Source organism: Chiloscyllium plagiosum, chromosome 2 (genome assembly GCF_004010195.1).
Source record: "Chiloscyllium plagiosum isolate BGI_BamShark_2017 chromosome 2, ASM401019v2, whole genome shotgun sequence".
In the NCBI taxonomy this organism is placed as follows: domain Eukaryota; kingdom Metazoa; phylum Chordata; class Chondrichthyes; order Orectolobiformes; family Hemiscylliidae; genus Chiloscyllium; species Chiloscyllium plagiosum.
Window position 1 is genome coordinate 145314011 of NC_057711.1, and position 17547 is coordinate 145331557.

Below are 17547 nucleotides of genomic sequence, written 5' to 3' on the forward strand. Positions count from 1 at the left end.
ACATTTGGAGTACTGTGTGCTGTTCTGGTCGCCTCACTTTAGGAAAGATGTGGAAGTTTTGGAGAGGGTGCAGAGAAGATTTACCAGGATGTTGTCTGGAATGGAGAATAGGTCGTACGATGATAGGTTGAGAGTGCTAGGCCTTTTCTCGTTGGAACGGCGAAGGATGAGGGGTGACTTGATAGAGGTTTATAAGATGATCAGAGGAATAGATAGAGTAGACAGTCAGAGACTTTTTCCCCGGGTACTACAGAGTGTTACAAGGGGACATAAATTTAAGGTGAAGGGTGGAAGGTATAGGGGGGATGTCAGGGGTAGGTTCTTTACCCAGAGAGTGGTGGGGGCATGGAATGCGCTGCCTGTGGGAATGGCAGAGTCAGAATCATGAGTGACCTTTAAGCGGCAATTGGATAGGTACATGGATAGGCGCTTAAGCTAGGACAAATGTTCAGCACAACATCGTGGGCCGAAGGGCCTGTTCTGTGCTGTATTGTTCTATGTCTATATTATCGTCATCAAATACTCTAACTTACCCTGACTATAATCATGAAGGCATCAAAGTCAGTTTCTTCTAGATTATGATCAACAGGCAAAAGTAACCATTCGTATCTGGGAAACAATACGCAGACCTTTGCTCAGAGAGAGCTTTAAACCTTCCAGACCATGACTGCACTGGCTTCACTATTCAGGCCTGTTAAACCACTTAATTCTGAAGGAGGAGTCCAGAAGTCAATCTTTACTTAGTTTCAGATTTATTAACAAAGTGAAACATCACAAATATATCGTTCCTAGCTCTCCAACTCAACACCAATGTCCATAAGTGTTTCTTTAAATGTGTAAAAGTCATTATCTTATTTGTGCTTCACATCTGTGGACACCTAACTTTATGTTTTATAATTAACAAGGAGGGAGCTCCTGAGGAGACCCAACTTCAAATACCACCTCCTCCAAAAGTGTGTAATAACCTTTCTGAATGGATTAATTAGCAAATATCTACAATTAACAAGAAGGGTGCTTGTGACACAGTGTTCCTACCTCTAAGCCACAAAACATGGGATCAAATCCCACCTGGCACCAGAGATGTGCATTAATATCTCTGAACACTTTGATTAGAAAACACACAATTGACAGTAAAGGGCTCTTGTGATGCAGTAACATCTCCCTACCAATGAGCAAAGAGGACTGGTTTCAACTCCAACCTGCTCCAGAAATGTGTCATAGATCTCAGACCGTAGAAAAGTACACTATTAATGTTTTGGTGGCTCAGTGGTTAGCACTGCTGCCTCACAGCACCAGGGTCCCAGGTTCAATTCCACCCTTGGGTGACTGCGTGCGTGGAGTTTGCATATTCTCCCCGTGTCTGCGTGGGTTTTCTCCGGGTGTTCAGATTTCCTCCCACACTCCAAAGATATGCAGGTTCGGTGAACTGGCCATTCTAAATTGCCCATAGTCACAGGGAAATATGTCTGGGTGGGTTACTCTTCGAAGGATCAGTGTGGACTTGTTAGGCTGAAGGGCCTGCTGTAGGGGATCTAATCTAATCATTAACATGGTGCAGGTTAAAATGCAATCTGTATTGCATTGGTGCATTTTGATTTTGATGTACTTTAACCTGTGTAACCTTAGTCACCATACCGCGGTAAGCAATTAAAATTTGGATCTTTGAGTTTACATTGGAATGGAGGCTGCAAGTCTTTGATGTATTTACACACAGGACCACTCTAGTAAAGTACATCAACACTCCTTCACTTGCTGTCATTTCTGATTGATAAATAAATCACTTTTCTGATGTATAAATTCAGTTAATTGCTTAGATTGCATTGTTATATCTGAACAAGTGTTTCAGCACCTCTCCCAAACATCATTTCGCCCAACAGAAGGTAGGTCTCCTGTAGATATTCATTCCCTATGTGCTCAAACATCTGGCAGTGTTCAACCTCATGTTTTCCTGGAATGTCTTGTGAAATTGTAATTGCTGAACCTCAAACATCTGATGATGGTTCAGTCTGCAACAGCTGGTTAGGTTGAAATCTCCTTGCCTAAGACATCAAGAGATCTGTCATCTGTTCATGCCTAGCATCAGTCGTTGTGAAAATTAATGAGACTGTAATCTACTGATCATTATCCTCATCAAATACTCTGACTTACCCTGACTGTACTGATGAAGTCATCAAAGTCTGCTTCTTCTAGATTAGTATCAACAGGCAAAGGTAACCGTTTATATCTGGAAAACCATATGCAGAACATGTTGTTAATCTAGTTAGCTGCACTCTGCCAATGATATGTTTAATTTATAGACTAGAACAAAGCTACATTTAAACATTTTAAAGCATTTCATATCACATTTCTCTGACTGCTTTTATGTAAGAAAAATGGCTGCCAATGTGGCAAGGTTCCACATACAGCAAGCAGCAACCAATCTGCCCTTAACGATGCTGGTTAAATAAGGGACAGAGGTTGGATCATTGTAGTGCTGTGGGATCTTCTCCATCCACCTGAAAACTAGAGCAGGTAATTAGTCCTTAGCTTATTACCTCATTCACATGACTACACCCTTCACACTGCACAACTCCTCAAACTCTAGATTTGGCACACAAGTCCTGGAGTTCAGATAGATTTTCTGACTCAGGGATGGATGTACTTCCAAATGAGCTACGCTGACATAAATGAATGAAGAACAAAGAAAAATTCATACAAAGAGTACAATGGCATTAGTGAGATCACGACAAAGGAGAACACAAACAGTTAGAGAGAAGTTAAAAAGAAACAATTCTGAAGGCAGTTAGGAGCAATAAAATTAATTTATCAAGGAATATTAAACAAATTAAAATGCTCTGCACGCATGCATGCATGTGAATAAACAAAAATAAAGTCATAATTGGTACGTAGCCATTAAGTAATGAACAGGATAACATGACAAGCAGAAATAAAGAGATGATAGAAATATTAAATGCAACATTATTAATGCAATACCCATGGAGACAGATCAAGTGAGTGTGAAATTGGAAGATGAAACTGGAAATGATGTAAATATATTTTTAAAATGACAAATATGAAATGAACTAACCATTCAATTGCAACTGCACATTTTAAGAGAGTCTACAAATGCTGCAGCTGAAGCATTATTACATGTATGAATAATTAATTAGAAAAAGATATAATTCCAAATAGCTAATACTATATTTAGGAAGAGAGATGTCCAGAGAATTATAAACTAGTGAGCTTAACAAAAGTGGAAGAGAAAATAATGAAGCCCTGTAGAAATTCAAAATGTAACAATATGTCATCAGCACAGATTTCAGAAGGAAAGTCTTACTTAACCATCCTTACTGAATTCTTTGAAAAGGTTAGTGGATGATGGTTACATTGTAGACATAATTTAACAAGATTTCTAACAAGGTACGGCACAATAGATTAATGAATAAGGTTACAGTATATAGACACTGGGACAAGCAAGAGAATGGATAGATAGTTGGCTGTGGGCCAGAAAATAGAGATAGGGCATCCAGACACACAAATTAGAAGTAACAGTAGCTCAGTTGATTTTTGAGCATTCTCCACAATTCAGTAAGATCAAGGCTAAACTGATTGCAGCCTCAAATCCAAGTTCCCGCCCGTCACTGGTAACCTTTGACTCCCTTTCTGGATCAGTAGTGCTGGAAGAGCACAGCAATTCAGGCAGCATCCGAGGACAGGCAAAATCCGAGGACAGGCAAAATCGACGTTTCGGGCAAAAGCCCTTGTCCAGAGAAGGGCAAAAAAATGGGTATTCAGAGTGACAGAAGGTAGAAAATGGCGTCCCACATATATAGGTGCTGGGACCTGTGTGATTCACAATTTATATTAGCAACTTAAACTGTAGAATCAAAAAATCAATTTTTAAATTTGTCGATGACACCAAACTAGGATGAAAGATAGAAAGGCTAGAACATGTTATTTGAAAACATTAATAAACTTGCAGTGTATATCGAGTTTTAAGAAAATTTGTAGCTCAGGTTGAGGTTCAGGTTGGAGTTTTACTCATTGAGCTGAAAGGTTTATTTTCAGACATTTCACCACCATATCAGGTAACATCATCAGTGAGCCTCTGGAGTGCAGCGAGCAAGCCTTCATCCAGTTGCAGTGTATCTACTTGCTTAATGAATTTCAACACATGAGTATGAGGTATTATACTTTGGTTAGAAAAATAATGAGGTCAGATATTACTTGGAAACCATGGCTTTAATTTTCAGTTCCAAGTTGAGATTGCAATTTTGGGCAAATTGCCACAAACCTAACTCGGGAGAAAATACTGCAGATATTTGTTAAGAGGATGAGCTAATGGGAGTACACAGTGAATGTTAGCTTCATTTTGGCTTGCCATCTCTAGAAAGAGCTTGCAGCTAGTCACAGACTCTACTGGATGCAGGAGTGGGCAGTGGTAAAGGACTGAGAGAAAGTGAGGACTGCAGATGCTGGAGATCAGAATCTGCTCGAAAAGCACAATAGGTTGGGCAGCATCTGAGGAGCAGGAGAATCAACATTTCGAGCTTAAGCTCCTTCCTGATGAAGAGCTTATACTCGAAACGTCAATTTTCCTGCTCCTCGGATACTGCCTAACCGGCTGTGCTTTTCCAGCACCACACTCTCGACTGTGGTTGACTGTCTGGATATTCTGACACTCTATCCAACCGGAAAAAAATGCTGTAATACAAGACGAGCTCTCAAGCTCTCAACCCTCACAGTCTGCAGTCACACCTGATTGCACATTTAACTTCCATACCAAATTACACATCTCTACAAGCTTCCTATTTCCCCTAATACCCTCAGTTATATCACACCAACAAGAGATTCTTCTAGTTAGACAGGAACACACCGGATCAATCAGGTCCCTACACTTTAAGAGTATAGTGGCAATGACCTTCATCATTGGCAGTAGGTCATAGAGTGTAGTGAAAGGCCACACCCATACAATAGAACTTGTCCATTTTGGCAGGCAGAACAGCAAAGCAAAATATGAATTAAGTGGAGAGAGATTGCAGAATTCTAAAGCGAAGACAAATCTCAGCTACATGAATTTGCAAAATTGGTTTGCAGGTACAGTAAGTGATTAGGAAGGCCAATAGAATGGGGATGTTTATTCCAAGAAAAATAGAAATTGAATCATAGAATCCCTATAGCATGGAAGCACTGACTCAACACTGACCCTCTGAAGTATCCCACCCAATCCCACTTCCCCTTGCCTATCCCTATAGCCCCACCTTTCCCATGGCTAATCCAACAATCCTACATCCCTGGACACCATGAACAATTTGGCAAGGCTAATCTTTGGACCGTGGGAAGAAACCCACGCATATTGGAGGAGAATGTGCAAATTCCATTCAGAAAGTTGCCCATGGGTGGAATCAAACCCAGGTCCGTGTTACAATGAAATAGCAGTGCTAACCACTGAGCCACCATGGAAGTGGGCATGTTTTGATACAACTGTTACAATTATAAAAGTGAGACCACATCTGAAGTACTGTGTATATATTTGGTCTCCTTATTCAAGAAAGGATACAATTGTGTTAGAAGCAGCTCAAAAAGGGTTCACTCATCTGATCGCTGAGATAGAATGTTTACTGTAGGAGAAAAGTTTGAACTGGGCTTGTTTCCATTGAGTTTAGAAAAATAGGAGGTGTTCTTATTGAGACATGAAAGATCCTGAGGAGACAGCAGGGTGAATGTTCAAAGGATGTTTCCAACATGGGACAGATTAGAGTTTGGGCTATGATTTAAAAATAAGACATTTTCATTTCATTGGAGAAGGAAGACAATTTTACTCCCTGAAGAGTCTTTGGAATTCTCTTCTCCAGAGAGCATGGAAACAAAGTCATTAAATATTCTTAAGGCCAATATTGGTAGATTCTTGACTAACCAGTGAATCAAATGGGCGCAGTTGGGAGTGTACAGTTAAGGCCACAAACAAATCAACCATTGAATGGGGAAGCTGACTCAAGGGGCTGAATGGGTTAGTTCTGTTCCTGGTTCATGTGTTCACATACTTGTACAGGAGTATGGTGTGGTTAAACAATGAAAAGACTGGTAAATAGCCATTGAGAATATCAGTTAAATCAGGTAGAGTCTAGATTAGAATGGTGCTGGAAAAGCACAGCAGGTCAGGCAGCATCCAAGGAGCAGGAAAATCGACATTTTGGGCAAAATCCCTTCATCAGGATTCCTGCTCCTTGGATGCTGCCTGACCTGCTGTACTTTTCCAGCACCACTCTAATCTAGACTCTGGTTTCCAACATCTGCAGTCCTTGTTTTTACCTAGTTAAAATCTTCGAGGAGAAAGTGAGGACTGCAGATGCTGGAGATCAGAGCTGAAAATGTGTTGCTGGAAAAGCGCAGCAGGTCAGGCAGCATCCAAGGAACAGGAGAATCGACGTTTCGGGCATAAGCCCTTCTTCAGGGCTTATGCCCGAAACGTCGATTCTCCTGTTCCTTGGATGCTGCCTGACCTGCTGCGCTTTTCCAGCAACACAGTTTCAGCTTTTACCTAATTAAATCAGGTACACAATCCTTTATCTGAAACCCTCGGGGCCATCTGGTTTTCAGAATTTGTAATTTTTCAGGTTTTGGAATAAGTGACAGTTTCACGATGAAATAAAGAAAATATTACTGAACAGCAGACACACCTGTGAGTACTATGAGGGCTGAGACAGAATTGATGCTTGCCAGTGCTGGCCCACGCTGCCATGTCACATCTGAGTGACAAGGGTCGAGTGGGTGTGGAGTTGGGTTAACTGTTTGCACAGCAAACAACCTTGTTATGGAGAAAAAAAAACACTTCACAAAGAAAGCTTCGGATTTCAGAGCTTTTCGAATTTCGGATGAAGGATTGTATACCTGTAGTATCAGGGAAAGTTAGAGAAGTTGGGTCAGCTGTGAATCGCAACCACTGTATCCAGAATAAATATGAATAAAAGCACCTGAAGATTGGCATCGTAAAGATGTGGCACCTGTAGATCTCTTCTGATAAGCGAATGTCATCTTCATTCTCAATTTTCTTTGGGAGAGCCTCGGCAACAAATTGCTCAGTATCATTGTATACAAAGTACGTTTTGTTGCTCAATGCAGCAAAATCCAGCAGCTAAACATATCAGAAAAGGAAAGATTACTTTGCCTGCATAAACCTTCTCAGGATTCAGGTGATAGATTTTAACATTCATGTATGGCATGTGGGCATTGCTGGCAAGGTCCGCACCTTTTTGTCCATTCCTAGTTGCCCTTGTACTAACTTGGCCATTGCAAAGGACGATTAAGAATCGGTCACATCACTGTGGATCAGGAGTCACAAGAAGATCTGATGAGGTGGAGACAACAGACTTTCTTCCCTAAAGAGCATAAGTGAACCAGATGGGTTTTTATGACAATTGATAGCGTTTACATACTTGCCGTTGCACTAACTTTTAATTGTAGGTTTTATGGAATTCAAAATTCATCACTTGCCATGGTGGGATTTGAAATCATGCCCCCAGAGTATTAGCCTGAATACTAATTCCTTCTACAAGGTAGAGCATTATAACATATTTTCTTCATAGAAATGTATAATCTACAGGAGGTTGGATGTTCCTCAACCCAAAACCTAGCTGTGGCCTGAGAAAAAAGGTCATTTGATGACCAGGATTTAAATCCTGCTACCAAGTTCATGGCGATTGTTTGAAGGTTTAATTACCTGTGGCTTACCTATGATGTAAAACTTTTAAATTTGAGGCTATCAATTAGATCTTCTGTTGACGCTGTCTATAAAGGTGGAATTTTCCCTTCTAAACAGGTCACATGTGTGAACCACATAGAGCAGATATCTCAACACCCAGAAGAAATATCACTCTCATTGCCTTCACAAGATGCTGTAAATCAAGTGGCAGCATAGAATCATAGAATTTCTACAATGTGGATGCAGGTCATTTGGCCCATCTACCATTCTTGTAACCCTGCATTTCCCATGGCGAATCCACCTAGCCACCTCATCCCAGACCACAATGGGCAATTTAGCATGGCCATTTCACCAAACCTGTATATCTTTGAACTGTGGAAGGAAACCCACACAGACATGGGAGCATGTGCATACTCCACATAGACAGTCGCCCGACGCTGGATTCGAACCAGGCCCTGGCACTGTGAGGCAGCAGTAATAACCACTGAGCCATCATGCTGCCCAATGGCATAAAGAAAGGCACACCAGCATCAGTGTTCTCCAGTATCAAAGTATTGGCCAAACTGGATCAGGTCTGCTGGGCAGGCTCCATTATCCTTAAGCCTGACATTATCCTTAAACTACCTGAAATAATTCCTGAAACAAGTGAAACCTGAACATTCAATGCAGTAAGTGAGCTTCAGAACACTAACAAGGGCTTGCTAAATTCCTCCTTGAAAAAGTGCAACGTATTCATCGATACCTTGGAAACCTTGGCCCAAAACTGTCTAAAATGGAGGGAAAGCAAGTGGGAACAATCTGTACACCTTGGAACATTCCATGCTAACAATGAGCTGAGGTCAGGTGTTGGAAAACCCGCATCTCAGCCTCCCATTCTCGCAACCAACACCTGTCCCTCCTGTGACAGAGACTGGTAGATTGTACATTGGACTTTTCAGTCACCTGAGAAAACAATCCATGAGGGGGTGCCTAAAATGTACATGGTCACCCATACACTTACAAACAACATGGGAAAGTTCCACTCTTAAAGAATGTGTTCCATTACAGACAAATCAACAAAAGATCCAACTGACAACATAGACCTTTAAAAGCTTTACTTCATAGGTAAAGAACTGGTAAATAACCTTTTACATGAAGCGATAATCAACAGTATTACCAAGTCTCATTCAGAAGATGCCAGAAGTTCACATACCTCCTTCTTAATGATTAATTCCAGTTCTTCCACCTGATTTCTTGGAGTAAGGCTATAGAGATTTTCCTGCAGATTTGTCTGGTCACGTGGGGTGTAAGGAATGAAATCATCATCCTGGTGAAACAAAATGATTGGTTCCTCTCGAACGTTGAAGCAAATAATTTCCTAGAGTGTGTAGGTTTAGAAAAATACATTTGAGGTTGGCGGTAGAGTTTCAATCAAACAATTAGCATATTTCACTTTATATTCTCAAATAGTAAAGAGTATTTCAAAAATATCACACAAAGATTTTCAGTAAAAGCACCTGGACTTTATGACAAAATAATTTTACACTCAATCTACAGTTCATCAAAATTTACACTTCGTCTACTGAGCTGGGCCATCATGGGATGGGTAAGGGCAACATGAGCTGGCATGGAACATAAGGGCTATAAAGGGTGTGTGGAGAATATGAGCTGGTATGAATGGGGCATGGGGAATAGGTGGGAGAGGTTGACGGAGTCAAAGGGTCCAACATTGAACAAAGTAGTTGTGAAAAAGTCCCAGTAACTGAGATAGGCCTATTCACCAGCACTTCTTAACACACTTGGCCATCTGATCTCTATCCAGCCTGCCTCACTCCATTACACACCCACACCCCAAGCCCCAGAGCAGAAAATTACATTATTCAGGACAAAATTTCTTGAGTTGATCTATTAACCTTGGAAACTTGATTACAGGTTTCTAACTGGGGGAGCCTCTTTCAGCACTGATGTTTATTGCAATGAGTAAAGTATACAATACAGCCTTGTTTGGTAAAACATCAAGAACAAGAACATTGGTTAGGCCATTGTTGGAATATTGTGTGTAATTCTGGTCTCCTTCCTATCGGAAAGATGTTGTGAAACTTGAAAGGGTTCAGAAAAGGATGTTGCCAGGGTTGGAGGATTTGAGCTATAGGGAGAGGCTGGACAGGCTGGGGCTGTTTTCCCTGGAGCATTGGAGGCTGAGGGGTGACCTCAGAGAGGTTTACAAAATTATGAGGGGCATGGATAGGGTAAATAGGCAAAGTCTTTTCCCTGGAGTCAGGGAGTCCAGAACTAGAGGGCATAGGTTTAGGGTGAGAGGGGAAAGATATAAAAGAAACCTGTGGGGCAACATTTTTCACACAGAGAGTGTTACGTGTATGGAATGAGCTGCCAGAGGATGTGGTGGAGGCTGGTACAATTGCAACATTTCAGAGGCATTTGGATGGGTATATGAATAGGAGGGATATGGACCAGGTGCTGGCAGGTGGGACTAAATTGGGTTGGGATATCTGGTCAGCATGGACAGGTTGGACCGAAACTGGTCAGCATGGACAGGTTGGACCGAAAGGTCTGTTTCCATGCTGTACATCTCTATGACTCTATAACTTGTGTTATTAATGCCATGAATTATCCCCATGTGACAATGTTTGATAACAGGACACTAAGGAAATATTAGACCAAGCAATCAGAAGCTTGGCCAATCAAGTAGGATTGACTTAGCGCAGAGAGTTAGAGCGATCGAAAGGCAAAATGGATGAGACGGGGAGTTCAGAGCTTAGAATTTAAACTGCTGAAGGATGGCTTTCAATGGTCAATAGTGAACTAAAATTAATATTACACTCTAAAACAAAATTCACTCACAGTCACTGCAAACTGAAAAACATTCCAGCTCACTGATATGAGGAGAGTACCTTTACCGATGTTTGTCACTACCTGCCCAATTTCATGAAAAAAAAAGTCGCATTTTCCTATCATTGTAATCTACAGTCGCTTTTCTACAGCATACACTGAATGCTATCCAAACATTTCGCAAGGCAGTCTCAATTCAGCTTTAATCTTGTATTGAAACCTTTCTCCCTGGAGGATATGTAAAATCTGGTCAAGCATTAAAGGGCTTCCATTCCACTTCAAAAGAACATTAAAAAAACAAAGTGGCTGCATATTGTGACAAATATTTCATCTGCCTTTATAAACATTTTTAAAACATATTCAGCTATTGCCAAGGATTGGTTCAATGGAGGGGAGGCACAGGAGGCAAAAAGAAAACATGCTATCAATTTGGTGAGGCAGACAATAGAATGTGTAGGTAAGACACATGAGGGGACTATTAACTGGAAGTTTTCCCACAGCCCACTAGCAATACAACTATTCCAAAAGCAGCAATTGTATCACTGTCCTCAGCACTTATGACTGTGCTCACTCCAGCTTAGCACTGAACTACAAATTAGTTGTATCAACTGATATATTCATCGCACATGAGACAGCAGTGCTGGTCAACACTAAACACGTTGCTCACCTGATGTCCTTCTTCCTTCAGTCTTTGCAGTACTTTGCAGAAGCCTTTCATCGTTGGCTGTCCCATGCCGTACACTGGATAACCAAGGTAACTCTGGCGAAAGTTTGGTGCCCCATAATTACTCATGGTGAGAAGGTCATCAACTTTGTTGTTGAAATCTTTGACCATGAAATATTTCCCCTGATTAAACATATAGTGAAATATTGTATCACCTCGATTGGCATTTATTGGAGAACTTTGCAAATAAATGGTTCACCAAAAAATTGATGTCTCAAGCAAATAAGATTCAACTTCTGAATTTCCAATTCTACATTCAAAAATATTTTTAACCAAATATTTTGATACACCTCCAGGGCAGTTGAGATTTGAACTTAGACCTTGTGGCCCAGAGGCAAGCACAACTACCACTGTTCTTTCAATCAACCTATTCAGATGTAATATGACATGGCAGATAGAACCTGAAGGAGTAGGGATACTCCATGTCACTGTTTTACATTAGTCATATTAATCAGATCAGCTGGAAATTGCCATAGCGTCGTACAGCATGGAAACAGACCCTTTGGGTCAAATCAGTCCATGCTGAACGTGATCCCAAACTGAACTAGTCCCACCTGCCTGCTCCTGGCCCATATCCTTCCAAACCTTTTATATTCATGTACTTATCTAAATGTTTTTTAAACATTGTAAGTATACCCACATCCAACACTTCCTCAGGATGTTCATTCCACACATGTACCAACATCTTTGTAAACGTTTGCCCCCGAGTCTTTTTTAAATCTCTCTCCTCTCACCTTAAAAATGTGCCTCTAGTCTTGAAATCCCCCGTCAAGAAGTCTCACTACATCAGAAAGATGTTGTGAAACTTGAAAGAGTTCAGAAAAGATTTACAAGGATGTTGCCAGGGTTGGAGGATCTGAGCTACAGGGAGAGGCTGAACAGGCTGGGGCTGTTTTCCCTGGAGCATCAGAGTCTGAGGGGTGATCTTATAGAGGTTTATAAAATCATGATGGGTGTGGATAGGGTGAATAGACAAGGTCTTTTTCCCAGGTTTCAGGAGTCAAAAACTAGGGGGCATAGATTTAAGGTGAGAGGGGAAATATTTAAAAAGGGACCTAAGGGGAAACTTTTCCACACAGAGGATTGTGCATGTACAGAACGAGCTGCCAGAGGAGGGGGTGGACACTGATACAATTACAACATATAAAAGGCATCTGGTTGGGTAGCTACAGGGAGAGGCTGAACAGGCTGGGGCTGTTTTCCCTGCAGCATTGGAGGCTGAAGGGTGACCTTATAGAGATTTACAAAATTATGAGGGGCATGGATAGGATAAATAGATAAAGTCATTTCCCTGGGGTCGGGGAGTCCAGAACTAGAGGGCATAGGTTTAGGATGAGAGGGGAAAGATATAAAAGAGACCTAAGGGGCAACTTTTTCACGCAGAGCATGGTACGTGTATGGAATGAGCTGCCAGAGGATGTGGTGGAGGCTGGTACAATTGCAACATTTGAGAGGCATTTGGATGGGTATATGAATAGGAAGGGTTTGGAGGGATATGGGCCGCATGCTGGCAGGTGGGACTAGATTGGGTTGGGATATCTGGTTGGCATGGATGGGTTGGATCGAAGGGTCTATTTCCAAGATGTACATCTCTATGACTCTATGACTCTATGTGATTAGGAAGAGTTTAGCGGCACATGGGCCAAATACTGGCAAATGGGACTAGATTAATTTAGGATATCTGGTTGGCATGGATGAATTGGACTGAAGGGTTTATTTCTATGTTGTACATCACTATGACTCTATAAGTCATTAGAGACATACTCGACAACAAGTCCTATCATCTCTTGCTGACAATGTTAGCTTACAACATGCAAACTCTAAGTATCTGTTTCTGGGAGTGTTGGATCTTAATTTGCAAACACAGGAACTTGCTCATAAGTCTCATTCTCTCAGAATCCAAACAATACAAGCACCAATGAAAGTGCTTGGCTATTTTGATGCAGTGGTGATGATGGAGTAGGCAAGGCGCATAGTGGAAAACTAGACCTCATGGATGGAGAATTAATAATATAGAAAGAAAAGCATAAAGTTTGAAAATCCAAGAACAGAAAATGCATGTCAGGTCCTGCATCATAACAACATTTTAGATTTGGGGCTTCGATGAGCAGAATCAGCAGAAAGTGACTGGAACCATTACCTTTGCAAAATAGACATTATGGATTGAAAACAGTGGTAGTGAAACATCACACAGGGCCAAGCTCAAACCTACTAACTACTTTCATGAAGAAATGGACAATCTTCTAGATTATTCTGTCCTGTAGAAAGTCTGTGTTTATGTGTGCATAAGAGAAAATTAATTGCATGGCGCTATTTTCAATAGCACCAAGCAAACATGCTTCCACCTCAGTATCACAGGAGGTATCACAGGTTGCTTCCAGTGTGTGTGGCATGCTTTCAGACAATTAGAGGTTTTCCTGCAGATGGATCCACTACATGTGCTCTAAAAAATTGAAAGGACTAGGTGAGATATCAACAGGCTGACACAACCATGCATCAAATGTACCGAGAGGAAAGCTTTACATATTCATCACTGAGAAAACAAGACCTTTCAAGCAATTGGACCATTTTGCACTGTTTAAAAAGCTACTCAACAACTCACAGCAAGGATCATTACTGTGAGACAGAGTGGCACTGAGAATCATTGAAAGAATCAAAGTCTGCTTGCTGCTGCTTGAACTGCAGTTTGCTATAGAGCTGTAGTACTACGCAGCCAGAGACATCCAGAATCTGAAAACGTCACTCTGTCCCGTTCTCTCTGTGGGTGAAAAGACAGAAATACCAAGAACGCAAAAAGGAAAAAGACTAACAGAAATGCTTAGATTCAATGTATCAACTACCAAAGTGAAGAACAACCATTGCATTTACGACAATAGTACTATAATAAAAAGGAACTATGAGAGATAATTTAACTCACATTGTTATGAGGCCTTTAATCTTCAGAATTTTGTTCCTTGTCTATATTATTTTCCATATATCTATATCAAACCATCTGTCTTTTATTTGTATAAATCATAAATGAGTGTGTGTATGTACTTTAAGAATTTAAAAGTGTGTAATTGAAATTGCATTTCTGTAGATTAGAGATCCTTTCTCTTCTCCACAATTTGATAAAGTAAAATGTTATAATAAATTGTGTTCCGAATAGAGTTTGTGAGGCAACTTAGCTGTCTCGGTGGTTTAGTAGGAATTCTATAAATTTTGCAATGGCTTTCAGAAGACGTTGCTGGTTATTGATGCACTCCTCTCACTCACGTCATAGCAGAAGACCCAGGGCCAGCAGCACAAAAAGAACATAAAGAATAGGATGATCATCCTCCATCGCATTCAGATTCTGCAAGTCACTTCAAAAACACAAAGTTGGAACCTCACCATCTTCCATAAAAGTCAACTGCACAATGACAATACAAAATGGCTGCCATTGCAGGCAGAATGAGCGGTGTAGGTTGTAGAGTTTTCTCTTCAGGAATGGAGTAAAATCGTTTGATTTGAAGCTTTGCTGGGTGCAATTACATTCATCATCTCACTACTGATGCAACCATGTCACAGATCTGGCATCACATTGCACTTCACCAGCAATGTGATGCCAGATCTGTGACATGGTTGCATCAGTAGTGACATGATGAATATCACTACTGATCCTCAGGTCATACATTCTTGGAGGATGAACATTGCAAATTTTGGCCTCAATAATCATGGCTATGTTAAAAATCACACAACGGTAGGTTATAATCTAACAGGTTTATTTGAAAGTACAAGCTTTTGTCCCTTCAAATAAACCTGTTGGACTGTAAGCTGGTGTTGTGTGATTTTTAACTTTGTCCACTCCAATCCAACACCAGCACCTCCAATCATGACTATTACATTGTTTGCATTAATTACTTTCCTCTTATGGCAGCAAAGCAATAGTATTTAGACACTAATTTAAAATTGTCACCTTGGTTTTGCATTTCTGAAACAAATTCCATAGCTAAGACCTGAAGACAATGCTTTGGAGCTGCTGCCTTCACATACTGTACTGTGTTTATGCGAGGACATTGTCTGTGATGTTCAAGGGTACCTTTTTGATTGGATGGGGGGAGGGTAGGGGTGGTTAACAATCACAGTGGACTATTGCTGAAATTCTACCTCGCCAATTCAGCAAGAACAGTTTGGTTGTGCAATATATATTTGAATTATGAATCACAAAAAAGAAAGCAAATGGAATATTGTCCTTCATTTTTAGAGGGATGGAGTTTAGAAACAAACAGTTGGGTTATGCTGCAGCTGTATAGGGTGCTGGTGAGGCCACACCTAGAGTTCTGTGTACAGATTTGGTTTCCTTACTTGAGAAAGGATGTACTGGCACAGGAGGGGGTGTAAAGGAAACTCACTAAATTGTTTCTGGAGTTGAGAAGGTTGGCTTATGAGGAGAGATTGAGTAGTCTGGGACTATACTCATTGGAATTTAGAAGAATGAGGGGGCATTTTACAAAACCATATAAAATTACGAAGGGAATAGATGAGACAGAATCAGTTGTTTCCAATGGTAATTGAAAGTAGAACGAGGAGGCATAGCCTCAAGGTAAGGGGGAGCAGATTTAGGACGGAGTTGAGGAGGAACTTCTTCTCCCAAAGGGTTGTGAATCTGTGGAATTCCCTGCCCAGTGAAGCAGTTGAGGCTACTTATTGAATGTTTTTAAGGCAAAGACAGATAGATTTTTAAAGAAGTTAAGGGTTCTGGTGAGCGTGCAGGTAAGTGAAGCTGAGTCCATGAAAATATCAGCTATAATCTTGTTGAATGGTGGAGCAGGGCTGGGGAACCAGATGGTCTGCTCCTGCTCTTATTTCTCATGTTCTTATGTTAGATACCTCAGAGGTCCTTACTGATGATCTTTGCAAAAGCTCCATGCCACACTTTGGGTGGACATAATCTGGCTCTTCATTGTACCGATAGTTAAATGATGTTCTCTTTCTAATGATTAGATTAGATTAGATTCCCTACAGTATGGAAACAGGCCGTTTGGTCCAACCAGTCCACACCAATGCTCCGAAGAGTATCCCACCCAGACCCATTTTCCTCTAATGCACCTAACACAATGGGCAATTTAGCATAGCCAATTCACCTGACCTACACATCTTTGTGACTGTGGGAGGAAACCAGAGCACCCAAAGGAAACCCACACAGACACAGGGAGATCACGCAAACTCCACACATGCAGCTGCCAGAGGCTGGAATGAAAACCTGGTCCCTGGCACTGTGAGACAGCGGTGCTAACCACTGAGCCACCGTGCCACCATTTTCTGCTGATGCCTATGCCATGGGCATCACTGAAGTAGATTCCTTGTGGACAACACAAAGGAGAGAGCAGTTTGAACATTGTCAGCAAGCCCAGTAGAAACAGCAACCTCCAGCACATAGCTTCCAGAAGTGAAGAAGGTGAAGAGTTCCCAAGGAGATTGAGGAAAATGACCAATTCACACATACTGACCTTGCCATTATTTTGTATAGCTGTAATAAAACAGTGCAGGAACAGATTAAGAATGCCTCAGGTGATCATCACTGCTGGAATAGGTCTGGCACTCCTTTCCCAGTGGCTGTCCATGTTACAGCTGGCCTGGATTTTTAAGGGCAACTGGGAACCTATATAGCATCTCCCAGTCCTCCACCACAGATATATCCAGGATGTCACTGATATTATTTTCTCAAGGTCACAACTCTTTATTTCCTTTCATTATGAGGAGGAAAATCAAGAAGCCCAGGCAGTAGGATTCTCTAGCATCACTGGCTTCCCTCAGGATCAGGGCACTACTGACTCCAACCCCATTGATTTGAGATTGCCCGATGACCATTTACAGATTTTGTCAACTGTAAAAGCTTTCCGTTCATCAATGTTCAAATCGTATGTGAACATCGGTGCCAGAATTGAGAGGCCCTGGGTTCCGGCCTGTGCATTTTGACAAAGTAATTAATCACTGAGACCATGAGATCTTCTTCTGTCTGAGGCAGAGGAGGTGCCTGATCATGGACAGTCCTCTGAGATCCAGAGAGCTAGGGCATTTCTTCCACAACCAGCTGCAGAGACATGTCAGTGATCTGCACACCAGATTGTGCTCCAGAGTCTAGTCTAGAAACAGTACCCACTGAGGTGAAAGTTATGAGCTGGTGGTAGGTGTAGGTGAAAGCCGTGTTGGTGCATCCTCTGAGGGTCAAGTGGCTTCCTCTTCAGAGGCAGAGCTGAGGGTTTCCAGTGTGGGCCCCTGCGAGAGGGTTTGCTAGGTGCTGCTAATGCTTGCATTACAACAGAGAAGCAGTTGGTTGTGTAACAGGTTA

At 41.4% G+C, this 17547-nt stretch overlaps 1 protein-coding gene across 1 annotated transcript in view; it reads right to left on the minus strand.

The window, feature by feature from the left end:
* The window catches only part of LOC122558317 (paladin-like), a 127453-nt gene that overhangs the window by 94809 nt on the left and 15097 nt on the right, over positions 1-17547 (minus strand). The window contains exons 4-7 of the mRNA XM_043706751.1: positions 11178-11357; positions 8874-9038; positions 6954-7114; positions 2149-2224 (exon numbers count right to left, since the gene is read on the minus strand). Of these exons, the coding sequence (XP_043562686.1) occupies positions 2149-2224; positions 6954-7114; positions 8874-9038; positions 11178-11357 (582 nt within the window). The remainder of the gene's footprint in view (positions 1-2148; positions 2225-6953; positions 7115-8873; positions 9039-11177; positions 11358-17547) is intronic.